We start from the raw sequence: 26901 nt of genomic DNA, 5'->3' as shown, positions 1-26901 counted from the left end.
TTTTACATGTCTGTGCTCACGGTTGTGCTGTTTGATAATAAGTCAATGATTGTGAAAGGAAGACAGCCCATCTTTGACAAGGGAAAAACAAAGTAATATGAAAGATGTCGTGATGAAAGAAACAAACGGTCCACAGAGGAGTTAAAGGTCTGAGGCAGCACATTGTGGATTGAGAGGAGCTAATCATTCGTAAGAAGCTCTGCAGTGCAAAGCTATATAAATTACTTTGAATACTTTTGTATTTACAAGCGCAGAAAGATTAACTGAACACTTCTCTTTTTCCATTTGAAACAGACCAACAATCGAGGCCGAATCATCTTAATAGTTCATAATGTTATGAGCTAAATGTGAGTAAATGTGCCACACAGCTGTTATCTGGTTTCAACACAGTGGACAGATTTAAAAGAGTGCTTTTAGGCACAGAAAATGCGACATTGTTACTTATATTTAGAGCGGCCCTCATCTAAAATACCCATAAATTGCCTCTAGAAAGTAAAAACTACTTTTCCCATTTAAATCCATCATTCATTTCTCTGTATTTAATCCTGTATTTATTACCATCAATAATAATGCGTTTCACGGCTCCAACTTGGGTATTCTGAGGGCTTCTCAAAGACTAACAGTGTGTCAGTCCAAAGTTAGACGTGTGTCAATCCAAACTTTAAACCCTACTGACACACGTCTAACTGTTAGTCTTTGAGAAGCCCTCAGAAACCCCAGTTGGAGCCGTGAAACACATTATTATTGATGCATTATTGATGGTAATACAGTCATACTCAGTTGCACTTAACAGCTACAGGAGCCACTTTACAACCCAAAAAAAGGTGGGATGCTGGGTTTATATCGTCTTCACAAGATGGAAACAAATGCAAGAGTTCAGAATTCACGAAACTCACGCCGCTGATACAAAATAACCAAAACTCATAAACATATTCCATATATATTTTATTCTCAATACAGCAAAATACAAAGAATATTTAGGACAGACTCTCATTAGTCACAATTAATACTCACTGCACAAAAATGCTTTTAAATTACATAACCTAGGTTTGAAGATCAAACTCAACGAGTACCTTGAGTCATATTGCATCCATCATATATAGTATCTCTATCATCAGTTCTCTTAAAACCAGTCCAATTTAGATTATTGTACATAGTGTATGCTGCTGGTCTCACTTGGGAGACGACTTTTAGAAAAGCTGTTATACAACATACTGTATAAACTGCTACAACTGTTCTGAAGTGTGGAGAAATACCTCTGTTTCAAAAGACATGTTGGACCAGTTGCTCCAAATGGACACATAGTAAATACACATCTCTCTGAGGAAGAAACAGACGACAGACTGTACATGCCATCCATCCATCCATCCATCCATCCATGCATTCATCCATCCATCCAGACAATATACACTTAATGAAGTACACAGCTCCATATCAAATACAGAGGACAAAAAAATATTCGCACTTGGATTCTGAGACATTAATGATTATGTGGCGACCGTGATACTGTGAGATAGTGAAAGACAAAGTATACGAGCACGTAAGAAAAGGACTGAGAAATCAACTTGATATACAGTGTTAACAGACCAGATGTGATCTGCAACAACATGGGGGGGGGGGGGGGGGAGGACAAAAGCCCATACAGAAAAACCAATGTGCATAAAGTATCTCACAATGTATTTACAGCAATTTTTTTTTTTTAAATTTAATAAAAATGTCAACCTGTAGTAGAAATTCACCCTTAAAGAAATGTTATATTTACAATTTATACAACTGTATTTAAATAGAAACATGCAAGTGTTACCATCTTCCTACTGAATGTCAAAAAAAACACCTCATCTTACCCTGGATATTTTCAAGTTAGAATTAATATTAATTACTACTTACAATGAAATCTCATGAACAACCCCAGTACATTTACATCTTCCTATTTCATAAAACGGTGCTCCTTAAAGAGGCTAAATAGAAAAAAACATTAAGCAAAAGGGGCAGAAAAATAAATAAGTGTGAGTAGCAAACTGTTAAAAATGGCTCTAATGCTAATTTTTTGTTCTTTTTTTTTTTTTTTTTCCTTAAACGTATGACTAAGAAGATAGTGTAGGGAACACAAGGCGCTGACATCAACTTACAAAGTGTACCAGTGTATGAAGACATGGACTGGGCTGGCAAAACCCAAAGAGGAATTCCTATGAGAAAAGTTGCCTCCAGCTTTAAGTACAAAATGGCTCAAAGCCATCCGTGTTTGGTTATAAAAAAAGAAAAGAAAAAAGGATTTATATACACTCGTATACTAAAACCAGTACACAAAAATTGCAAAAGCTGAAGGCGTTGGACACTTGAGTTCAACAGGTTTCTCACTGAGGCAGAAAGAAGAAATGAAGATGGAGAAAAACAAATCCAAGCTAAGAAAAAAAAAAAAAAAAAAAGGTTTTTTTTTTGTAAAAATCCTGCATAGATCAAAAAAACAACACTTCCTCTTCTTCAAGTGTAAGAGAAAATAACAGTATCCCCTCTTGCAATAAAGGCCAGGGAGCCAGTGGAGGAACGAAGTGTGACAAACAAAAAAATGGTCAAAGCCGGGCCAAGAAGCCTTTAAGTTGTAAAGAGAAGCTAGAAAAAGGAAGTCAAAGACGTGCCCCGAACGCTGTGGCACCCCATTGTCCACCAGTGACAGTTGACACAAAACCCATTTGGCCCAGGCTTTGCATTTCCAGCATGCTTTAGTCAGATGGTCGGCTTAAAATACTCAACGACGACAGCTCATTTTAAGTCAACAGTGAGAAATAATCAAATGTGGAAAGTAGGCGTACACATTCAGCCGATGCTACTCCGCCTGCTGTACCGTTGACTTTCCTGTAAAAACGAGCATGATTTCAGCTTTAGGATTCAAATAGGAACAATAACATTAGAAATACTTGTTCTCATAACACCTGTTGCCATCCTGAATTTTGCATTTGCCTGGCTAGAAAAAGAAAAAACTGCTTCGTATATAAATAGAATTTATATTGGTCATTATATTTCTTATTTGAGACATACAGTCATACGTTTTAAACTCTCATATAAATGCAACACTGCTAATCTCCATCACTGACGAGTTTCTTTTCCTAAACGACTTTAAACTTTCAGAGAAATTTGCTCTGTTGTGCCAAATTAGTTGAAACTCAGGCCCAGTTTCTACAAACTGCAATGCAAATAACTGCAACGTGCGTGCGGACACCATCTTCAATACTAATGACAGTCCCTGCTGTTCCTTAGAAAAATATACTCTAGACAAAACAAAAAAAAAAAAGGGATAAAGAAAAAAAGAATAACACTGTGTGGAAATTACTCTCGCTTGAGGAAATTTGGAGATCAACGTAGCTACGAGTGTCGGAAAAATGTCGTAGGAGCCGAAAGCCTAAAATCTGATGAGTTTTTATTAAGGCCGGGATTGTGATGGCTCCTGCTGCGCTTCAGTGGGAGCAGAGCGATTTTTTAAAGAGTGAAACAGAAACTACTGATTTCACTCGAGAGCAGGAAAAAACTACTAAACCGATCAATATACCTTCTAAAATAACTTTTATAAATATTTGTGTCAGAAGTATTAATCTGCTGTGCACAGTAGCCCTTCCTTTAGTTCTTAAGTCTTGGGTTGGGGGGCATTCTTTGAGATTATCCTCTTGTGCAGAGACTTTGAAGGGAGGTGAACCACATGGTAGCTTCATCTGCGACGGCCAACGCCATCTTTAAGTTAAATCTGGAACTGCAATAAAAAATATAATAACAGGTGCCAGCTTCCACTAACTGCAAAATGATTAAGAAATATAGGATAACTGTGGCTTTAACATAACAAAAAAACAGACATTATGGGAGACTTTTTCCTGTAGCTTCACATACAAGGCACACAAATGATAAAGAGAAACCTTCATTTTAAAGCACCTTTGGTGTTCCTGGGAGGTACTTTGGTGAAACAAAGTCAAATAAAAGGTTAAAAGCCAAAGTAGCCTATAAACAAAACCCCAATTTTAGTGTATTCATATCAACAAATTCACCCAGCGCTTTCATGCCAGAGAGATAAAAACACGGCCTTCCAGACCTTCGTAAGAATACCGATATAAGAAGCCAGGCGATGAGCTCTTTTGATTCCTGTTGCAGTTTGGACGCGCTTCGCTGTGTGGTGCCGCCGAAGGTGTGAGAAGTCCTAAGTTGCTCAGTGTTTTTGGCAAGCTGGTGCAGAAAATGGACACAGTGTTGGAGATATGTCTGAGAAGTTCATCACATGTAAGCGTACATGGAGGACCAGAGGTGGACTGTGTGTGTGTGTGTGTGTGTGCATATAGTACGTAATTGTTATGTCCGTCCGCTATGAGGGCGCATGTGTGTGTGTGTGTCCTCAAGCACAGGCTGCTGAGCACAAAAGGCTCAGGTGTGGGTGTGTGTGAGGAAGCAGCGTGCAGGCGGCGAGCCCTCGCTAGGGAACAGCTTTAGCGTCCAGGCGCAGCCAGTGGAGGCCCTGCCGCGTGTAACGCACCATTTCTGTCATGCTGCTGGTGTTGAAGATCAGAGGACCCATCACTTTGTCCAGCTCTGAGAAAAACTCTGGCAAATCAGACAGTGAAAGAGGGTTAGGACAAAAGGAAGAGACAACCTGTCAGAAAACCAGGTTTTAAAATGATCCCTGTCCTCCCCACGTCTGCTGCTACTCAAATTCAAATGGTCACAGAAACAGAAAAGCTGAGCGTTTGAGGAGTTAAAGCCCATATGTCACATTCCAACTAACTGATAAATTACTTTAAAAATGCTCGTTAATAATCATTCTGGAATATAAAAGCACTATTTCTGCTTATACTCAGGCTTTGGGTACATTTCCCAAAGGTTTTCGACCTCATTAAAACACGTACGTGACCTAAATACACTACATGTGGGTAATATTTTGAAATCAAGTGTCCACATATGCGCTTCAACATAGGATATTACTACAGCTGTGACAGAATGGTTGAGAAATCCCTCAGAAGACGTCATGTTACAAGAAGTATGCTCCTGAATCAAACCTGAATTTGCTTCTCTACGCATTTCCACATGAGGTGAAAAGTAAGTAGCAAGTAATACATTTTTTAACATTTAGAGCCAATCTCTGTATATTTTACTGAAGCTATTTCTGAGACAATTCAAGCTGGAGGGACAGTCACCTTCCCGAACAATTAGAAAACCTAACATGGATGCATCTTACCTTTCTGCTCCTTGGACAGTTGCTCGGCCTGGTCCCAGATCTCAGTGGCATACAGGAAGTTGGAGGTGACCTGGACGTAGCTGGCAGCCATCTGGTGGATACGTTGAGGTATAGTCACAGACGTGCTGGCGCTGCTGCTGCTGCTGACTGACGAGTAGCCACCTGCTGTGCCCGGAGACAGTTTGGGTGACACCGGAGAGGGCATACCTGCTGCCTTACTGTGTGTGGAAACAAACAAAGACACGGGATTGAGTTTAAAAGCACTGACTTAGCACAAGCTGGAATTTCTACTGCCCAGAATGACACAACAACATATAAAAAGAAGATATTTGCATGCTGATACAGGGGAGAAAGAAAAGAGACTTTCAATATTTTCCCCCAAACATTAGAGACTGGATAGGAAACAGATGTTTCGTTTAACATACAGTGAAAAAAGTCTTCAAAGTGCAAAAGAGGACACGACTTACTTTCCCAGTCCAGGAGAGGGAGCCTGGGTGTTACTCAGAGAGTTCTGTCAAATGAGAGGAGGGAAAGAACATGAAGCACGCTGAGAGGAAGCAGGATGACGAACATCTAACTTGTTGCATAACTTTTGCTTTGTGACAGAAAGGACTTCAGTTTGTAGTGAATAAAAATACCTTCAAGTGTTCGGTGAGTGTTTTGGAGTATTTCAGAGCACTGTCTTTCCTCAACTTAAACAACCGAAGGTAGAGAAGAGACTGGCATCGAAGGCTGGAGAGAGAAATTGATCAAAAACAAAATTTATATAAAACTTGCAAAAGAAGGCAGTAAAGACCAGATATGTGGTCAGTTTCAAATTAAAGAGAAACAAACTGCAACAGCCGCACACGAGCGCTTTGGGAGGCTGAGCACATCAAACATGGTGTCAGTCAGCGTACTCACCATAGCACAGCTAGCCTCTTGTCTGCTGAAGTAGCATCTGGGGCCATGTAGTTTTTTAACTTCATAGTGTACCTGAACACAAAGGCAGAGCACAAGTTTAGCTGCTGAAGCAACCAAGATGCCACTTATTTTTACTAAGTAACGTTTCAATTTCACACTCAGTACTAGTTGAACTGAGCACTGAAGAGTATCGACATCAGCGCCGCAGAGGCAGAGAAAACATTCTTCTTCCTTGTTGAAATCTGGATATCACATTACCTAGAATGCACTTTACCTGCTGACATGTCTTTCTACATGAGAATGTGTTACACAAGTAGAAAAGCTGATATTTTCAAACTTCTATGACTCGATTAATGAGTCAACTTTAAATTGTAATCTGTGACAGCGATGCATGTTCATGCTTGTCCTTACTTTATGAGCTCCACTGTTTCAGCATACATGGGGAAGGGCGACTTGGCCTCTTGGGCACTCTTTTCCAGAGCATTGCCACATTCAATGAAGGACACCACAGCATCCAGGTAGAAAACTGCCTTGTCGAAACGGTCCACCTGTAAATGGAAGAGCACAATCAAAAGGAGAAACGGCGTTTTGGCCGATGACGGCATTAAACTGACATGGTTTGTATGAATTACACACTGAATGAATCACAATCAATCGAAGTAATGCCCAGGAACTGTGAGAGCAAAGAGAGAAAAGGGGGCTTCTCAATCAAGATCAATCAATACTACGACCGTGTCAATAAACCGGGGTGTTTCTAACTTATTTCACAGTCCTCTCTCCAACAACCGACACAGAACCTCTCAGTCACACCAATAAATAGTGGCTCTTACCAGTGCATCCGCATTGTGCTTAAGTTTCTTGGCTTCCTGTAAGTAGTGATCAGCTGAATGAACCCTGAAACAGAAACATTAGCAGATCAAATTGTTTTGCTGACTTCTCTAAACCACAGACGGAAGCTAAATTGTTCACCAGAAACATTACAACCCTGTGAAATGCCTCAGCTTCTTAAACATCTCTTCCATTAAATCAAAACAAGGAACAAAACACAAGAATGAGAAGCAAGATGTTGTTTCTTTACAAACAGCATGAAAAGGACACAAAGTCCCAGCAGCGGGCCTCTTAAAATGGAAATTTACATAATTTTTCTGGCATGCAGCCAGATCTATTCATGACCTCCCCAACCTCCTACAGCTCCATGCATCAAAGGCAACCCTAGATCCCCACAGCAGTTCTTTTCTGTGTCCCACTGAGAGGTTATTCGCAGTGGAAAGAGCTCCTCTTACCTGTCCTCAAACACCAGCTTGGATCTTTTGGAGCCATCCGTGGGGAGAGGAGGCACAGCCAGCTGGTTATCACAGCTCTTTGAGGATTTCTCCTGCAGAGACAGCAGGCACAAAAGTTTCACAAAGTCTCAGGAACACCATAATAACAATAAAACGCATTCAAAATAACAGCCTGGTAAAGAAATGGAAGAAGAAGAGTGAAACTGAAGCCAGTGGCAGAACTGCATTGAATCCTATAAATATTGGACTTGTAAATGAAATGGATCCAAATATAAAACAAAGTCCATTTTCAGCCGTGGTTTATAGAAACAGCATAAACACATGATTTGGGATTTAAATCACTTTCTTAAAAAGATGCGTACTCTTACGGTCAGCACAAATATACACAAAGAGGTACCCCCCCCCATTGATGAACATTGGTTTCGACTGCTCTCCTTTAAGCCCTCTGCAGCGTGGCTGAGATGAATGACTGCTCTCACACTCCCCACCACAGGGTTACTCACACACACCTTGCCATCGCGTGTGCTGCATCTCTTGTCCTCGACTTTTCCACGCTTGGAACCCGAGCTGCCCTTGGTGCTGCGACTCCCCTCTTTCCCAGATCCGGTCCCGCTCGACAGCGAGGTGGAGGACTGGCTGACCGTCCTCTTCCGACTCAGATGCTCTGCCTTAGGTGTCCGCTGAGGACCGGAAATGGAAGGAGAGGGGACTGGCTCCTCTTTCTTCTCCAAAGACCTCTTCGACCTGGTGAGATATGACCCATTAGATAGATTTAGCATCTATTAAATGCATTTGTTTTGCAGCAGTACTGCTGCGTGTTAACATTCCACAACAGAGAACATATGGAATGAAGGTAAACGGGTGCAGCTTGAAGAGGCTGAGGTGGAATGAACCTTTTATGCTTTGGCAATGGTCTTTAGAGGTCAAGACCAGAGGATGAGACATTGAAGAAGAAAAGAAGGCAAAAAGGAAGAATGCTCACTCTTTACTGCTGCTTTTATGATGAGACTTATTCTCCTGCTTGAATCGCTTACTCTCTGGCTTTGACCCTTCTTCGTCGTTCTAAAGGTAAAAACAAGAAATAAGGAACAAGAACAGACTCAGAATAAAACACAGAACAATAAAATGCTATTTCCTGTTGGATTCATTTAACTTTTCTCCCTGGTTGTTTATTAGCTATGACTAAAGGAGGGGAAGCCAGGTCTGAATCTCCAAAATGTAATCAATTCTTCTTTGGCTCAAATGCTCGTTCTGGCTTTAGTGGAAATCTGGTTGTAGATTATTCAGATAGTTTCTGTTCTGGGAATAAAAGCTAGTCAGTAGAAATGAACACTCATTTTAAAATAAGAGACAGATCAGGAATGTGATCAACAGAAACAACAAACGCACACTTAAATTGGCTGTACCTTGTGTTTCCTCTTGGTTTTGTTTTGCTTGCTGAACTCCTTGCTGTCCCTGTCTAGAGAGCCTTCCCTCTCCACTTTTATCTCTACAGGCTCCTTGTATGATCGTCCTGGGATCCGAGACAGCAAGCTGAGATCTATGGGAAATGGGAAGGAAAAAGGAAGGGTAGGGTAGGGTTTAATTAAAGAAAAACTTCAGTTCAGCTACTGAAGCGTAGCACAAGTGCTCAGAATACAATGAGACTGATGAGAAACTAACCTATCTTAACAAGTAGAACCTGCTGCTGAGGCTGCCTCGCAGGGTAGCGCACCTCAGCTTCACTAAGTGGAGACAACAGCTCCTTCTCCTCCATGGGAGATAAAACACACACAGGGGTCCTAATACTCTCTGTGTACTTGGGTGTCTGCGATGAGGACGGGATGCTGTCATTTCCCTCAGAGTCTGATGACGAAGAGTCTGTGTCAACAAATTCCCGAGACTGGGGAGTCTTTGTGGGAGCCTTGGTCTTGCGTTTGTCTGTAGTGGTGGTGACACTGGGTGCAGTGGGTCGAGGAGAGGATTTGGGCTCTTTCTTGATGCTGGGTTTGCGGGAACCCTTAGTGGCGGCTTTGGGTCGGTGAGGAGGTAGCTCTGGAGCGGGCTCGCTCTCCACTCTTAGACCTCCCTTTGGCTCCTCCACCACAGGAGGCTTCTCTGATTTTTTGGGCTGCTTTTTATCCACACGGATTCGAGGATTTGCGCTGCCATCGGTCTGAGCCGGGGATTTTTGCCGGCCGCGGCCACTCTCCGCACCCTTCTGCGGTGCCCGTAGGTCCCTGCTTGGGGGCGGGGCCGTTGAGTCTTTTGAACCCCCACCTTGGCTAGCGTAGCCACGCCCTGAGCTGTTATCTCGGCCCTCTTTCTTGCACTTGGGTGCAACGCTGTTGTTTTCCACCGGGGAAGCAGGGGAGAACTTTGTCTTCTTAAACCAGTTGTCTAACTGCCACTTGTTGGCCATGGGCTGTTCAGGCTGAAGAGGCACAGAAGAACACAGAATTAATGAACTGAAAGACGACATACAGGAAGATAAAGTTAACATCTCATAACAGTCCCACTTTAAACTGTATATCAGTACTGTTATGAGCTGTTTGGATCATGCAGAAAACTAGGTGAAACAGGCGTAAAAACCACAGCATTTGACGAAGTTTAAGTGAAATGATTACTTCAGGAGAGACGGGCCGCGGGTGCTCGTTGGCTTCACTGTCTGTAGTGCTGCTTTCGCTCTCGCTGTCGGAGCCCGAGCTGCTCTCCGAGCCGCTGTGGCTGCTCGAATCCTCCCTCGATTGCTCCGCTGCTTCGCTGTTATTGCTGTTCGGTAAAAAAGGAGTCGAGCAGTGTTACACTGTGCTGTGCAAAAGATGCACTTTTAGCCATGTTAAATGCAGGGACATGATCACAAAGAGCATCGTTGCCTTTTGTCTCACCCTCCTCGTGTAGATTAGAAGTGTTCAATATAGTGAGAGCCAGTGTTTTAGTGGGACATTTTCAGGGCAAGGAACATAATACAACAAATATTTCTTATTAAGGTCCTGCCAAACCGCGAGTCAAAAATCGCTGACAGTCATCACAAAGTTTCACCTTGCTGATGTGTTTCTTGAGGCATTCTTGGCTTCTTGTTCACCATCACTGTCCTCACTGCTGCTGATCATCAAGTCTTCTTTCAGCATACTGTGAACATGCAATGAAACATGGTTACATCTTTTCAGGTATTCACAGCCGTGTTATTGCTGCAGTCTGAGGTGGTTCAGCTTACTTTAGGGTCCCTAACTCAAAGGTTGGGTGGATGTTGGTAGCTTTATAGCACTGGTGTATAACGAGGAGAAAAAGACAAAAAGACTGGGGCACTTACGTCGGGGGGTCATTGCAATCTTTAAGCTGGTGGCTGCCGGAGCTTTTTGATGAACCGCCTCGCTCTAAGACACACAAAAAAAAGTTAAATACGCAGAAGAATTCAGCAAAAGTGCATAAAGTATTCTCCTGTGCAGGTCTGAAATGGGATACTCACTGTGTCCGCCTGGAAAAGGGTGGGAATCCTGCGGAAAATAGAAAAATCTCATTTAATTTCTTCATTAACCAGTTTATTGTATCATTCCATCACAATAAAATGTGTCCGTCGAATATAAAACTAAATAAACTGTTTCTCTTTATGTTTATAGCACGTGGCTTTCTATATTTTGAAGCTGTCCAAGCATGAACATGAACACCTAATTCAGTTAACTGAACCTGAAATCAGTAATAAGTGCCTTCCCTTAATAGTTTAAAGTTTCTCTGAGTAGATGCATGTGTCACGTCAGGCCTATTTACACCACAAAAAACTAAAAATGAACAATTCGACTTTATTCATACATCAAAACACAGAATCTCTTGAGTCGACAAAGCCAGTGGTGCAGCGCTGACCTTTGTGGGGAATGGAAACTTGGAGGGCTCTGTTTTGCAGGGAGTGTGGATGGCTGTCAGTGGAGGAGGCCACGACTGAGTCATTTCCTTTAAAAAAAAAAAAAAAAAAAAGGTAAAGAAGAAGCACACATAGGGGAAAAAAAATGCAGATTAGAGTGAGTAATATCAAGTGCTCCTTTAATCAAATGGCTTTTCTCTGACTAATCATGGCGAACTTGTGGCCTGACAGACATCATATTTAGAAAAATACAAGTGCGTACATACCTTGAGAATTTCATCGACACAGTTGGCATCACCGGTTCCCTAAACACAGAAACAGCATGCTTAGCAGATGTGTTCATAACAACATGATCTCAGTACAGCAGGTGAGGGGTGGCTTCCATTTTGAGTGCCATGAGTCATCCTATAGGCATTTTATGAGAACTGGACGCTCATTCAGACCATGTGTAACACACTGAGAAGTTATCTAACATGGCCAAGACGTCTTTAAGAACATAATTTATGCTTCAAACTGACATTTTCAAATACAGGTCTGGGACTGTGTCCTGAGGCAGTCGGCAGGTGCTCCTGTGGACACTGAAACGTGTTCTATTTGCTGTTATCATCGTTCCTGTTTATATTGGCCACCACAGGATTGTTTTTCAATGTGCACTCAGTGTAAGTGATGGAGGACACGAGTGACAGTTCCCCTCCTGTGCAAACATGCATGGACAGTTTAAACCAAAGCAAGCAAAAACTGACGACATAATTAAACAGGCACCTGATTGAGGTTTTAAGATGGACGTCTCTAAATGTGAGGCTTCCATTTCAGTGCCACACACAGCTCTTTCAAAATTAAAGTTTTCGAAGGGTTTAGACCAAATAAAAGACAGACAGCGAGTCAACTCCAGCAGTTTAGGCCTTACCTCTACGGGCTGTGAGGGGATCTTGAGTTTGGAAAGCGAAGCTTTTCCGTTTGACTTCACCTCTCCCATGGTACTGCTGTGTGACTGTCCACTGTAGCTTTCTGCTTGCTTGGGTTCTGCAGTTTCTTGGCCATCCATAGGCCGTACATAAGCTGTGGGCTTTTGCAGCATGGAGCCGGGCTTGGACATCAGAGACGGAGGAAAAGCTTGACTTGAGTGCTGTCCGCTGGAGAAGGACGTGTGAACCCGTGAGGGGGAGTCCCAGTTGGCCTCTCTGTCTCGGGGAGACTTGGAGCGGTAGCGCTCCTTGCTGTGATGCTGCTCAGCAGATAAGGAGCTCCGTGAGTGGCTGCTGGAGGAGCTCAGGGAGCTCTTGGCTGGACTGGATGTGTGCGACTTTGAATGCTCTGATCCTCCACTGTGTTTACTTGATTTCTTCTCCCGCACTTCGCCTCTTTGGCCACTATTGCTGCTGCCGCTGCTGCCACCGTTGCTCCTCTGGCTGCTGTGCCCCCCCAGGAGTCCTGAACGTTTCTGAGACTGAGATGAAGACCCACCTGCTGCGGGACCAACAGGAGTCCACTTACTGCTCTGGCTGCCTCCACCATTACCAGCACCACGCTGGTCCCCACCGAACAAAGGTGGACCTGATTTCTCCTCAGAGGAAGACGAACTGTTGGAAGGTTTACCCCCAAGCTTTGGAAGTGTGTCACCAATCGGCTCTTTCATCTCGTCGTAATTGCCCAGCATGCTCTGAATACGGCTGGACAGTTTATCTTCTTTGCTGACCTGAAGAGAGAGGAAGCATGGAATAAAAAAGCAAGAATTGGGAGTGATTATGAAGAACAAAGAGTCAGGGAGGGAAAAGACAGACAACGAAGGAACAAGGGAGGAGAAGAAGCAGAGGGAGAAAAACATTTGGGTCGACAGCAGAAACACTGGAAATCAAGACAAAAAGAATCAAGTTTATACAGCAACAGCATCAAACAGAAATTCAGATTTCCATCCAATAAAAGAAATGAACAATATTATTTCTAATCTTTAAGTTTTAGAATAAGTGAAGAGGAAAAAAGGGCCTTATCAGCCAGTCACACTTGGTTTGTTCCAGCTGAGTCCAGATGAATCCAAAATCATCAGTGGACTCAGATAAGGGTCGGCGTGCACACACTTTAACACGGAGGTTAATCAATCACTTTGGGGCAACGCGTTCCCTTCGACCTGTTTGAAAACAGTCTCCAGTTTCACATGCAGACCAGCGCCTCTGTTTTGGTTTACAAATTCACACTGAGAGTGAGGAAACACCAGCCGTTATCTGCAGCAGGAAATGTAACAAGGTTGGTCATAACGTGCACTCCACCGCCTCCTGCGAGCCTCGTTTAAAGCGTGCAGCTGCTGGAGAGTAATATCACGCATTTCTCTAATAGGTTTCACTTTGTAGTGTGAACACAAATGGCACTTTATTCTGAGTCCATCTGATGGAACAGAAACACCACACGTCTTTTTTAACATACACCTATTTAACATTTTCAAAGCTTTCCAAATGCAGTGGCTTCTGTCATGCAAACTACACATTTGCACGATAAGTTTAAAAAAAAATAAAGTGATTGGGGTCAACTGCAGAAAACTGAAACACTTTGACAGAAAGTCTTTGTTCACAGATATCCTGATCGATACACTGCCGAATGAAACCGCTGTACTTAACTGGAAATAAACGCACATATAACGCATAGCAAATATTCTACTTTATGGTACTGCACTTCGGTAACAACACCCTTTCAGATGATGGCTTTTCAAAGCTGCAGAAACCCACTGAGGAACTTCAAAAGCCTTATTTCCCTGACTGCAGGGAGGGACACTGCTCAACTGCTGGTTTCCGTGCCCTGAAAAATTCCCAGTCCTGTTCAGTCGTTCCCTGGCAGCCGTGAACTGAACTAACAGCTCCAAAACATCACAATTCCAAAGCAGGAAACTACACAGAAACGCAAAATTTACTGACAGAATCTTCTAACCTGAAATGCATCTAATTTGCTTATTCTTTGTTCTTAGGATGCAGTCCAGACGGAAACATGAATATGCATCTTCATGTCCCGAGTCGTGCTCGATTTGGCCGAAAGGGCCGACTAAAGAACCACGAGGGAGTTTTTTTTTTTACTGTTATCAGGAAATATCATTATTTCCACATGTATAAGAGTTAAAGAACAATCCTGCCGCTTCACAGATAGTTAAAGTTGTTCATTCGGTGCAGATGAGCGAGCACGTCAACTCTGCACCATAAAAATGTTACTGCTGCGCTGGTCTACATTTGAGGAGGCCACAGCTGCAGCTGTGTGCACACATGGCCTTTAATGCAGAACACTGGAAACTTCCACTTAATACAGCACGACAGAGAAGGAAAAGTCAAACTGAAGCTTATGTAAGATTTACAGAAGCAGCAGATAAAAAATAAACTACAGAAAGCCAGAGGTTTTACAGATTAGGCTTTTCTCAGTTAGCTGCACAGCATGCAAATCACTTTTAGCTAAAGGCAGATGCAAGTCCATAAGAAGAGGGCAACAAACACGAAGAGGGAAACCATTTGCTGCAAAAGGCCATTTCATTGGGAAAGGTCAAGGACTTTTTTTTTTTTTTGCTTTGCTTCTTCGGTGTCAACTTTTATCTTTCACTTTGTTGTGGTTGAAAACACACATGCACTAATACTCATCACTCAGCTCTGGTGGCTTTTCTATTCCCAACCTGTCAGGACACATTCCTCACTGCCTCTTTGATGGCCAGCTCTCGCTAAAGAGAGGAGCCACTTACATCTGCTCAAATCTGGTTAGTGCCAAAGATTTCCACCAGTACTGAGAACTCAAATCCTCTTTACAATTATACTGGCTAGCAGGAGCTGCTTGGCCTACATCTATGTCTGTGAGCGCATGGGGGAAGACATGAGGGTAAGTGCAGCAAAGACTGCGTGTTCTTCTGTTTACCCTCAACAGCTGTGCAACGAAACAGGAAATAAAGGACAGGAGTTGTGTTCTGTGCAGTTAGTCAGTGACTGATTATCCGACAGCTTTACTTCATTCAAACCTCAAATTAAAGATCTGGTAACGTAACACAAGCACGTGCTCTGTGCCGCACACACAACAGTCAGTCACCTCTTTAAACATGTGAGATCACCCTGATTAAAAGGTCAAACATCACTGTCGGCATACTTTTCAGACATCTTGGGAGTAAAGGAAAAAAATCTTGCTCTTAATACATCTTATCACACAAACTAAACAGAACCGTGACATAAAATCCTGAAAGGGCAACAAACCTTCATCGCCATGAAGGTCTCTCATGGTACATGCGGTTCTCACTTCTCGCCACTGTTGTGATCGATTACACGCCAGCCATGAACAAACTCAAGCAAACTACACAAACTTACAACTTTGTAGGGCTCGGGGAAGAGAGGGGAATTAGCTGGAAAGGCTTCTCCTCCTCCTTGCTGGATTTCTTGATTTCTCCTTTCTCTTTCTTTCATTCGGAGCACATTCCGGTCCTCACGGTTCATGTTGCTGTTAACACAAACAGAACAACAGGTCAACACAAAAACACGCTGAGACAAGACTAGAAACAGACTCCTTGTGTCATAGCTGAATGAGAGCGGCTAATAAAGGGGCGACATTACGCCGGTGAGACGTTTATGAACCAAACACTCGAGAGGTCTGCAAGGATCTGATTAAAACGACCCCCACGCTCTTATGATTTTCATAGAAGAATATCAACAACTCGATAGTCTGTGCTCTGAGTGAAAAAAACATCACGATTCTGCTTTTCTTTTTTTCCCTTTTTGGCTATCTGCAAACAAGGAGAATCACTGAGATAACCAGTGGAGAAAGTAGCCTCTAATAAGCTTAGAGGCTAGTCTAGACACATTGCAGTAGCCTGCTTCTACTACTAATAATCCTCTTGTGCACATGGTCAATGTAATTTTGCACCACAACTGAAAGCAATAATTTTAATATCGTAATATAGTGAAATGCGTCCTCAAGCCCACAATATATAAGAATTAACTGGACACTAAACATCCCATCAGAGAATATGCAAGTGGGAATCACTGGCTCCACAACACTAAGCTGCACATGCATCTCTGTCCTTATTTCCCCATTTGCACGTGATGTGTAATGCAAACACAAAAGCAGAAATCCATTTAGAGGAAATGTCCCGGTAATTGAACATATGTATCGACACCAGAGATACAGACTCCAAAACAGCGTGTCCTAAAACTGTGCACGCCAGTTTTATGGCGCAGACAGCAAATGACCGACATGATCTGCAGCCGACCTGACAAACAACCAGCGAGCCTTCTTCCAGCCTTGTTTAACGGAAAGCAGCTACAGGCTTTGAAAACAGAAACAAGCACACTGTCAGTGAGGCGTGTCGCCTCCCAGTTTAAGTTGATGGCTTTTTACTCACTCTGTGACAACAATGATTCCAAGGCTGCTGACACTGAGATTACGCAGCAACAACACACCTCCTTCTAGATTACAAACACACCTCACAGGGGAGTTTTTCATTTTTACTATGTGTGACTAAAAGATGACAGCAGAAAGAAAACAACGACAGCAGTAAAAACACTGCACACTTACACAGTCACGCTGGAGATGTGAAAAGCAGGAAAAACACACATAAAATCTATATTTGGAACCAGGAGTTTCTTGCTGGATTTCAAACGGCTCTTACTTGAAACCTGTTGGCACTACTGGGAAAAGAAAGCTAAACTGGAGTTAAACTGTGTGGACTAAGTCATAAAACATCGATACAACTTCAGATCAGCTGCCTGTGGAATATACGCCAGAGTTTAAACTGCAATTTTCCTGCTGATCTTTTAGCAAAACTTCTGTTTTACATCACCGGCTGTGAGTCACTACTTAAAGCGGGACTACAGCCATACACAGGGCCAGGATCCATTCGAACAAAGCTTGAAAAGTGACAAAAGCCAAAAACTGCGAATAAAGCCCATCATCAGCAGCAGTTTTATCAGTAAAAGTAAAACCTATCACACTTTCATCATCTTCTAATGACGTTGACTTGCAGCAGAGCAAAGAACCGGGCTCGGACTGCACAAAACCAAATACTCAACACACGCTTTCCTTAATGAACCGATTACCTTGAGCAGACATCAAGCTACGGCGACAGCTAACAGCGCAGATGATTTACTACAACCACATTTCAGTAAGTTCTGCCTAATTAACACAATGAATGATCCACCGTTAGCACGGTGTTAATCAAATGTCTCAGCTGAAGGATCCTTTGGAAACTCTACCTGAATACATTCGGCCCATGACCTAAGCTGTTGGTTTTTAATGGTAAAGTGGGGGGGTGAGACTCCTCTGGCACACTGTGGTACAGCGCTTAAGGAACCCATCAGACGTGAGGCTCAAGTATCTGTTGCTGGTTTCGACCAGCTGGAGCAGAAACGTGCTGGTGGATAAATGTTCGTATTTAAGAGCTTGCAGTCTGGTTTACTTTAGTGGCTCAAAAGTGGGAAAAGATGAGTTTATATTGGTAAAAGCAAAAAATCCAATGCAGACTCACTCTGGCTTAAAGACAGAGATCAAAGTGCAAGCTTGGTTTGAATAAATAAAGTCGCCCATGTATCCGAGTTGAGGGCAGAAACAGAAGAGCAAATGGGAGCTGATGACATAATATGACAGTATGGCTGTAAAGCCAGATTCTGAGCTCAGCCTGTTATGGTTTGTTTTTTTTTGGGGGGGGTTTGGGTACAAATCGTGCACTTACCAAGAACGACGTTGTGCCAGCTGCATTTAAGTTTTAATACATAAAACAGTAGCAGTTTTCCATGTCTCAATGTGTGCAATTTATAAAAAAAAAAGGGTGTTAAACGTGATCAAGGCAGCAGGGATGCAGCAATATGACATCAGAGCAGAAAAAAATATCTCAACACTACAAAAAACCAAAAAAGTTGTGTCAAAATAACTGCTACAGCACTGTGGGCGATGCGTCCCCCATTCTTACTCATGACTCCCCAGAGTAAGCAAATGCCACCTTGTTTGGTATTGTATTTCTAAGTTAATATTCACTTTTTTAAGCTATGTAAGAGATGGTCACAATCTGAGCTTATTTTGTTGTACATTCAGTAGCTGAAACTGCACAAACTGACTCAATAACAACACATTTAGCCACTATCTACCTGCACGCTGCAGTAAAACCACATGAAGCAGCTTCATAACATTATACAGCTTGTTTGGGAAACCCTCAAACAAATCAAAATATCACTTAAGTTTCGTGAAGTTCCACAGACAGATCGAATCAGCTTTGACTTGCATATTAGGACAGGCAAACATCCAAGGCCCTGGTCCTTCTGGACTAATCTAATGCAAAAATAGTAAGGCAGATCATTTCAAAGCTAGGAAAAAAGCCTGCCTGTGCAGGTCTCTTCACACACACACACACACACACACAAGTTTAAAAAGCACGATTATCAGTGTGTGACAGACATTTATTGAAGTGATTCAACAGTGTGCCGAACTGAAAAGGTCAAAGTCTCCAGAGTTTGGAAGGTAGTTTACGCTGTTCCTAATCTAATCAGCTCACTCATCGCTTTCCAACTCACAACATAACAGGCTGGCCACGTCTTAAACAGCAGCAGAAAAATAAGACATTAAATGATGGTTATCTGTGCATCATTAATACAGGATTGGGCCTCTGTGACACAGCTTTTACACCAGCTCATCCACAACAGATTTTCTGACGTGGTTAAAATGGACATTAAGAGTTTTATCCCTTACAGACATCAAGAGAATAAGTAAAGCAGCCAACTAGTTGTACATTTCTTACCCTGACTGAGAGGCCATGGCCCCAACCACTGAAACATTGGAAGGAGGAGGGGAGGAAGGTTCAGAGGATCTCCCAGGGATTCAGAAGTATTCTCGTCATTACTTGTCAGGCTAAACTTGTGTGCCAGTCTCCCCGAAGGAAGACAACCTGAGCCTTTGACTAAATGTTTGAGTGGGCGTCCAGCTGGAAGAGTGTAACTAGTTTCTTTACTCGACTCGAAGGTACAGTGCATTTCCTTGGAGTGAAAATCTGACTTAGGGAGGGGAGGCGACTGCTCGTTCTCGGGAGATACCACATCAACAAACAGTGGGGGTAGTCACATGCTAGGTGAGGTCCAGAGGCAGAGGCAGCTTTTGTTTCTGTTTTGTTGTTCTGAGGTTAAAGTCTGAATGGAGCAAAAGCCAGCTGAAAAGAGCCCGGGGGTGGATATGTATACAGATGGGCGTCTGTGATGAGTTAAATGTAAAGAGTGAAAATAACATGTCTGCAAAAGACAATCTCCCGTCCTCAAGACTGAAAGACTGTTGACTGGAACAAATCTCAAACTTCAGCTATTTTACACACTCTGATCTCAGTTAACCAAGTATGTGAATCATCAGAAAGAAGCGTTGCTTAAGCTCAATTCTCAGATGTGACACGTCTCCATGACTTTAAACTGGATCGAACTAGTTATAACTTTAAATAAAAGAAGAGACAATTATCAAAGTGAAGGAAAAGTTATCGGGGTAAATTAGACCTCTGTGATGACCTCAAAATAAAGGTAACTAGTGCCAATAAAGATGAGACATGATGGGGTCTAACAGAGGAAAACACTAAAGAAAAAACAAGTGAGCTCGAAAAAGGCCTTACAAGGCAGATTAAGAGGAAAATCTTCCAGAGGGATCCCTGAGAGGGGAATAAATCTCACCTCTCTCTGAGAATGGCACTGTCCACCTCATCCCATAAAAGGAGATGTTATTTTACACCACAGGGCCTCTCCTCCGTGTGATGTCACTGCCCTCAGTGAGACCCAGCCAATCAGAGCTCATCTTTCCATCAACAAGGTCCCTCCCTCCCCCACTATGCCCCAAGCACAAGGCAAAGCACCCGTGAAGCTTGTTAAAGACACAGCGCACAGGTTTCCAGCCTGCCGGTTGTAACTAACAGGGTGCATTTTCATCAGCTCCACACAATGATGACACATGCGGGCAAATGTGGCATCACCGCATGCTGCAAGAACCTTCTTCCGTTACGAAAACCTGCCAATGTCATCCCACTGCACTTCATGGATCCCTCTACAGGTTGCCTGTTTTGGGGACTTGACTGCTTGGAAAGCAAACTTTATCCAGACTTTCAAACGTATCAGACATTTGTCAAAAGAGTTTGTGTAAAAACTGCATTTGTCTTAAAGCGCCATGTTGTCTTTTTTACTTAGTAGTAAGAATTTTTATGCATCTTGCATTTTCCTTATCAAAAAAATCAATCTTAAAAAGTGTTTTTTTTTTTCTCTTTGTTTTTCCATTTAATCTTTGCATGGACGCAGAAGTCACATGCATTTTACTGATTTTAATTTGCAGTTTTCGGGCTACAGCAGCAAAAACTGGTTCTCATGACTACAGTCCCTATTAAGTCCCTATTACAGGTTAAAGGAGCGGCGTTTAGAGGTCTGTGACATCTGGAGATAAAGTTGAACTGAATAAACCTCCCCACCTCACCCAACAAGATGAAGATGATGTGCCATCATCAACAAGATTATTGTTTCACAAGACATCCCTGCCCCACTTTGGGGAATATCCAACTATGTGCTTTTATATACTTATAAAACCGAGGCAAAAGGCTTCGAGTCATCTTATTGCACCAACTATCAAGATATGAAAGAGTTAATGTTCCCACAGCTCAAAGGCTCCCCATCACAATTCAAATCTGAACATTGAGATCCTTTCGGACTTGCACAGCTTTCCATAAATCTCTTCATTTACGTCTCACTTTTAACCTGATACGAGTCCAAACTGCAGCAATCGCGTGAACAGATGTTCCCTGCACAGGTCTTATGTCCACACATGATTCACTTTTCAGAGGAATCCTACAAATCGCCTTATTAGATAAACAAAATAAGAAAGAACACCGAGTTCCCCAAACTGCAGGTTCTCCTCTCACGTACGCAGCGGAAACTTTATTTAACTTTATTTTCAGCAGCTGTCCTTTTGTTTTTGTTGCACTGACTCTCTAACATGTTGTTAGGGGAATATGACGGGCACTTTCAACTAAAACTCGGACTACACGAGGACTTTGGTGTTACACCTTGGATGTATTGTCCATCCTTGTTGGAATGCCAAGTATGTTATGTTAATTATGTTTAAACAAATACAAAAAAAAACTCCATCATAGTGGGTCTCTTACATCTCAAACAGGCAGGGTTTTAAAAGAGTAACAGCACCGGGTGCTGATGGGCAGCCAGTGCTGCCACCCCTGATGTTTTTGAAGCAAACCTGCTGACTGCAGGAATTCCACAGGGAGCATCCATTCTGATGCTGTAAACCTCCCTCTAGGAGCAGCTGTTCAGAGAGGACTGCTGTCACGCTCACACGCAGCTGAGACGCACGGTCTTTGGGAGAAATTTCACAGAATTGTGTTTTCTTTTGTTTGTTTGTTGGTTGGATGCTTAAGGAGGACGCTCAAAGTTAGCTTTCTTTAGCTCTAACTCTTACTGTGATGCAACCTTCAATATTTCTCTTTCCCTTTAGACCAGCTCCAATTAACATATCAAAACAAGACTTAGGTCTTGATTGGCATGTTCTCTAAACAAACTGCTTAAATCTTTTATTCAGGCAGGTCTGAGGAATCTGAACTGACTCGGAGCCAGGAAACCCTCAAACTCAGCAGGCACCCATTATCTGAATCAGAGGGAGCCTTCAGCAGTAACCAACCAAGGCTCGGAGCTGTTGTGCATCTACAAACTAGTTTCTCAGATTCATTTAGGAGCTTCTTCTGTTTGACATCTGGAAAAGCTGTTTTTTCTGGAGTGAGAGGAACTGCTGGCAAAAACAGGACCCTCAGGCTGCAGTAACAAAGCGATGTTTCAAAGATTGCTCCACGAAAGCCATAACATGCTCATGTCAACACGACAGAGCCAGAACTAAGAAAACCCTTTTCAGGAGCCACCTCCGCAAGCTTTGAGGCTGACACCAAACTGTTTACCAGGCAAAGTAGCGCCGGGTCTTTCACTAGATTCTGCAGTTAATAAAAAACAAACAAACTAAATCGTACTTAAAGCAGGCTAATAAAGCTATCGCTCGCAGCTTTGACACAGATAACACATTGTTCCGGCTACTTTTCTGCCACATTGTCACTGGAACATGACACACACCCATCAATTATCTGGCCAAAGGACCTGCGTCATTCAAGCTCCTCACTGTCCACCTCAAGCTTGTCAAGTGGCTTTTAATTCTTTGCACGACCCTCTTCAGCCGCTACAAAAGAATCTGGTGAGAAAGAGTAACTCATTAATTTATTCATTTAGTTATTAACTCACTCATGAATTACTCCTAATGCACTGACTAAGTGAATGTTTCTTCTAAATACTGTAAACTATCTTGAGTTTAACTCGGCTTGTTTAGTAACAAGAGGAGCAGGGGATTTGAGAGTGATATCTAAATTGGGTGATAAATAAACCCCTTCATGTACATGCCTTTTGTAATCTAAAAGTCATTTGGGAATTTGTTTCTTCCTCAGTTCATTTAGCCTTCCACAAAATAGTTACCCAGCTGAAACTTGACCTAAGCCATAATGCAAAGCTGTAGGACAGCAACATGCAATAAAAGATTTCCCTAAAGTGAAAACAGCAAAGCAGATCGAACAATACAGCAAAGCAGCTGAGGAGCCTGAAAGCTCTCTTTACATTATAAAGAAAGCACTGTGTGCTCGAAGAACAATCTGGATTAAATCCGACAGAATTCACACGTCTGCTATGATACAAAAAATACACCAGAAATGATTACACTGGAACTTTAGGTGAACCTCAGCAGCCTCTCGCACTGCTGCTACACTTTAGCAAACCTGATTGTGGTGAGGTGTAGCTACAATGTTTTTTCGATATCTTAAAAAGAACTTGGGGATGATCTCCATCATTTTCCAAGCAAACGGTTGGCGTTTTCAGCCTCTCTAATAATAATAGGATTTCTACGTTTAATTTCGCCACACGTTTAAAGAGGAAAAGATTAATCTGAGAGATAACTAGTCATTAATTGTAATCCTCAAAACAATGAGATCAGCTGACCACAAAAACTAACTGCTGAGTCAAACGTTTGCGCAATGGAAGCTCAAGTTTGCAAAATAGATACACAGAAGGTGTAGCTATGCATTACATAAATGTTTACTCCAAACCACTTTACATCCGTCTCACTCTCCCTGATGACTAAACTGACTTCTTCAAAGCTTTTAACCAGCTCAGAAAAGATGCTGTGCCCACTGGAACTCCATCACCGTTCGCAGGACGTCTCCCTGCCCCTATGACAGAGGCCGCCACTGCACCCTTTCTACACAGGCAAAAAGCACTTCACAGCACGGTCCTGTCCCAGCTCTGGGAAATGTAATTGGAATTTCACCTTCACACGACTATACGGCCACACGGCAGCTTAACTGTTGTCCTGGAGAAGAAGAGTGGAAGAACAGATGCACGAGGTGTGCGCACAGTGAGAAGCGGATTTTTCTGCTGTGTGAGCAACAGTACAGAGAGAGAGAGAGAGAGAGAGCTGCTGATGTCTGATTAGATTCAGACTAATTAAACAGGCAGATTATTGAAGACTGTTAAAGCAACTTACTTCGGACAAGCTATGCCTTAAAAAAGGGAATATTTCATTATCAACACACGCCCCTTGGCTGCTGACACAGTCAACTCTTTCTTTGGGTTGGAATGAAATAGCTAGAAAAAAAAAAAAGGATACAAAACACTGAAGGCTCGATCTTTTTCCGATTTTATTCGATAACTTGAGCTCAGTTATCGTAAAAGGTCACGAGACAAATATGTCTATCTTGTGCCTTTTGCCACTTCAGACAGGAACTTCTCGATCTTAAAAAGAACAATGTTCTCCAATCGGCTGCGGCTGAACTGGCTGACACTTGGTATCGCTCACTTCCAAAACATTAAGCCTGCAAAAACCGCACAGGTTGTGCACGAGCCAAGGAAAACACGAGCAATCTCTGCTCTGTCTGTAACAGACAAACAAGTCACCAAAACATCTTGACAGAGTATGTGCCCTTTTGACTTGGCAACAGAGGAAACGGCTCAACTCAAGCCTAGGGGCAGAACTTTAAGAGGAAGTGAGGCGGATTTTACAGCAAACTGCGTCACAGAGAGCACAGTTACACGTTGCTAATGTCCCTTTTACTCCAGTTGCTTGTTTTCCTGTACTTTAACAAAACTGACACCAGGAAGTAATCCGTCATTGCGCACGTCTCATTTGTCTACGGCGACGCTTCAGTGGTTACCCGAACACAAACTACTACACTCGGCCATCGTGGAGTCACATGCTTCCGCTCTGCCTCACTCCTTAACATCGTCATTAAAAACAAGGCCGAATGAAACACAATGAAGCAATAATCGCAGATTCCTTTCAAATGTCATTAACCTTCATGGAGGTAAACGCTACTGAATGATGCAGATATTTAGTGCCACTTTGAAGCCTGATTGGTCACCAAAGCAGCTTTATTTTGTGCGTTTCTATTAGTTTCCGCCATAGCTCAATATTCAACCAAGTTTTGGAAAGTCATGATGGTTTAAACTGCTTAACCACTGAGGAGATGAGCGTCTTAAATTTGTATCGACCACACGAGTAGATTGCTTCCTGTGTCACAAAATGTTGTGAAACATCCGAGCGAGAAGTGTACTACGGTTCACTGCTACCTTCAACGGGCGCGTTGATTAATGTTGGATTATTCAGTTTGTCTTCCATTCATTGTGCTTATTATCTACTCAGAGTGAGCTTCGTGGTGTATAGAGAACTTCATTTATACTGTCCAAAGTAAGGTCTTAATCTAGCTAACACTGCAGGTAGCCTCCAGCTTTCGACTCTTATCCAAGAGTTTGGTGGCTTTAGTCTGACTTAAAACGTGTCAACGCGAGAGTTAAAGAGTCTTGCACTAACCTCACCATTAACAAGACACTTTCAATAGACTACTGAACCCTTAACTACATCCACCACCTGATTACATCTGTTGTGCCAGTTCACAGCTACCTGCCATAAAAGAGTTCATGACCTTAGGGCTACCCCACCACGAAGTGTCAACCAAGATAAACCAGTGAGAAGCTCTATCTTTGCCCCCAAAGTTTCAAGTCTCGAAGTCCTCAACATGTGAGAGTACTAACTGTTGAGAGCAACACTGGAATTATGATGCATTATCTGGCCCTTCCCCCCCAACTGTGGCACGTAAAATGGCTTCCTAGAAAAGCAAATCAGCTGTCCCTTTGCTAGAGCAAAAAGTGTTGCATTCCGACGCAAAAGTGATCGCAATACAAATGATAAGTCTCTTTAAGTAGTGGCACTGGGAGCCATTTCGTGTAATAAGATCAGAATACATATGTGCGATGTTGCAGAGCAGCAGAATCCAAAGTTTTTGCTCGAAAACCGACGGGTATCTTGGGTTTAGGATTAGTTACACTGTCATGTGTGCGGTAGTCCAACAACAAGCAAATAAAATGTCTGCTTGACTCGCTCCCTTTCCAACTAGTCGAGAATGTGTTTCCTAAAACTTAAGCCACAGTCCGTGCCGTAAACGGGGCGATCAGCCGGTTCTGTTTCTCAGAAGTGTACAACAGTGATCCTGCTGTTTGACCACACGACTTTGTACAAATGTACAACTGTAAGCGTGTGAGAGTTGTGTCATCCGCGGTTTACGAAAACAAACTAACATTTTACGTCATGACCTGTTTGTTAACATTACAGGAACAAAAACAAGATCACTACCAATGCGATGTTCGCCACAGCTTATCTGAGCGAAAAGCCAGCGCACGGACAAAAGTGACATTTGACATGACCACTCCGTGAAAAACAAACGGTACCCGGCATCCAAACCCACAAACCACAAAATATAATCGTATCTTCTCCAAAAGGCTAACCGGCTACCTGCCGGACAACCTGCATCTTTAAGCATAACGTTTACTAGCAAATCCTGCTAGTAGCGTTTGTAGGCTAGGCTAGCGGCTAGCTAGCTGTGAATCATTTTATTATTTGCGGAAATGCTAATCAACATTTACTCCAAATGTCAGACAACAGCTAAGGGCCGTTAACCAACAAATAAGGTCTTTCGTGAAATTCAGCATCCTTACCTCTTGTCTTCTTTTTAGGCCCAAACCATTCTAGCTACTGGAAAGCTCTTTTCTCTTTGTCTTTTTCCACTTCCAGTTATACGTAAAATGGACTCAGCAAAACGCTGTAACAGCTAAAATTCTAAAACCAAATGGACGGTCTTCATTTTCTCCTTAAAACGCAACTGCACATCGAGTGGAAAACAAACAAAATCATTTTCTCCCTCGTTCATTTTATTACTCCTGAGCAGAAGTGACTAAAAGGTAAGACTGCTAGCTAAGTTAAGCAGCCAGCAGGTACCACAGACAGAACTGGATGCATGGATGGCAGCAAGCGGAGCTGCCTTCAAAGTCTGTCGGAATTATGTCAAACCCACCACCTTACTGTCGAGACGCGACAGCAAATGTAACTTAGAAAACACGAAAGGAACAAAAAAAGATTTTCATTTACTTGTTTATTTTTTCTCTTGTGGATGGTAGACTATTCTAAAACTTCACCAACTCCAGTTTCAATTAGTTTATACAACACGAGAAAAAAATTGATTTTGACTTCGCTACCAGAAAAAAAAGCTACAATGATAGAAATATAGAGAAGGGGGGAACAAACCAGCCCAGAGAATCGTTGAGATGTGTAAAAATCTGTTTACATTTATG

General features: G+C 42.5%; 1 protein-coding gene across 3 annotated transcripts; it reads right to left on the bottom strand.

Annotated features, from left to right (window-relative positions):
* Window positions 1-928: 928 nt before the first annotated feature.
* Window positions 929-26569, bottom strand: aff4 (AF4/FMR2 family, member 4). 3 transcript variants are annotated; one of them, XM_072375673.1, is made up of 21 exons: window positions 26269-26569; window positions 15550-15679; window positions 12141-12929; window positions 11500-11538; window positions 11236-11322; window positions 10844-10871; window positions 10688-10751; window positions 10417-10506; window positions 10002-10146; window positions 9058-9808; window positions 8802-8935; window positions 8378-8457; window positions 7905-8139; window positions 7396-7487; window positions 6943-7006; window positions 6524-6660; window positions 6113-6184; window positions 5848-5941; window positions 5677-5720; window positions 5210-5427; window positions 929-4578 (listed from the first exon to the last, which is right to left on the bottom strand). In XM_072375673.1, the coding sequence occupies exons 2-21, from the start codon at window positions 15673-15675 to the stop codon at window positions 4451-4453; spliced, it is 3417 nt and encodes a 1138-aa protein (XP_072231774.1). In that variant the 5' UTR covers window positions 15676-15679; window positions 26269-26569; the 3' UTR covers window positions 929-4450. The 3 variants fall into 3 exon arrangements, with proteins under 3 accessions (XP_072231774.1, XP_072231773.1, XP_072231775.1); XM_072375672.1 differs by lacking the exon at window positions 26269-26569 and adding an exon at window positions 18966-19216; XM_072375674.1 differs by lacking the exon at window positions 15550-15679.
* Between the last annotated feature and the right edge of the window lie 332 nt (window positions 26570-26901).

Source organism: Leuresthes tenuis, unplaced genomic scaffold (assembly GCF_036924035.1).
Source record: "Leuresthes tenuis unplaced genomic scaffold, fLeuTen1.0.hap1 SCAF_21, whole genome shotgun sequence".
NCBI lineage: Eukaryota > Metazoa > Chordata > Actinopteri > Atheriniformes > Atherinopsidae > Leuresthes > Leuresthes tenuis.
Note: the sequence above shows the minus strand (reverse complement) of the source record. Positions and strands in the feature narration are given on the sequence as shown.

Coding starts and splice junctions, on each gene's coding strand:
- aff4 (XM_072375672.1), bottom strand. Junction 11,323..11,499: donor GTGTCGATGAAATTCTCAAG/GTATGTACGCAC, acceptor TTTTTTTTAAAG/GAAATGACTCAGTCGTGGCC. Junction 10,507..10,687: donor GATTGCAATGACCCCCCGAC/GTAAGTGCCCCA, acceptor GCATGTTCACAG/TATGCTGAAAGAAGACTTGA.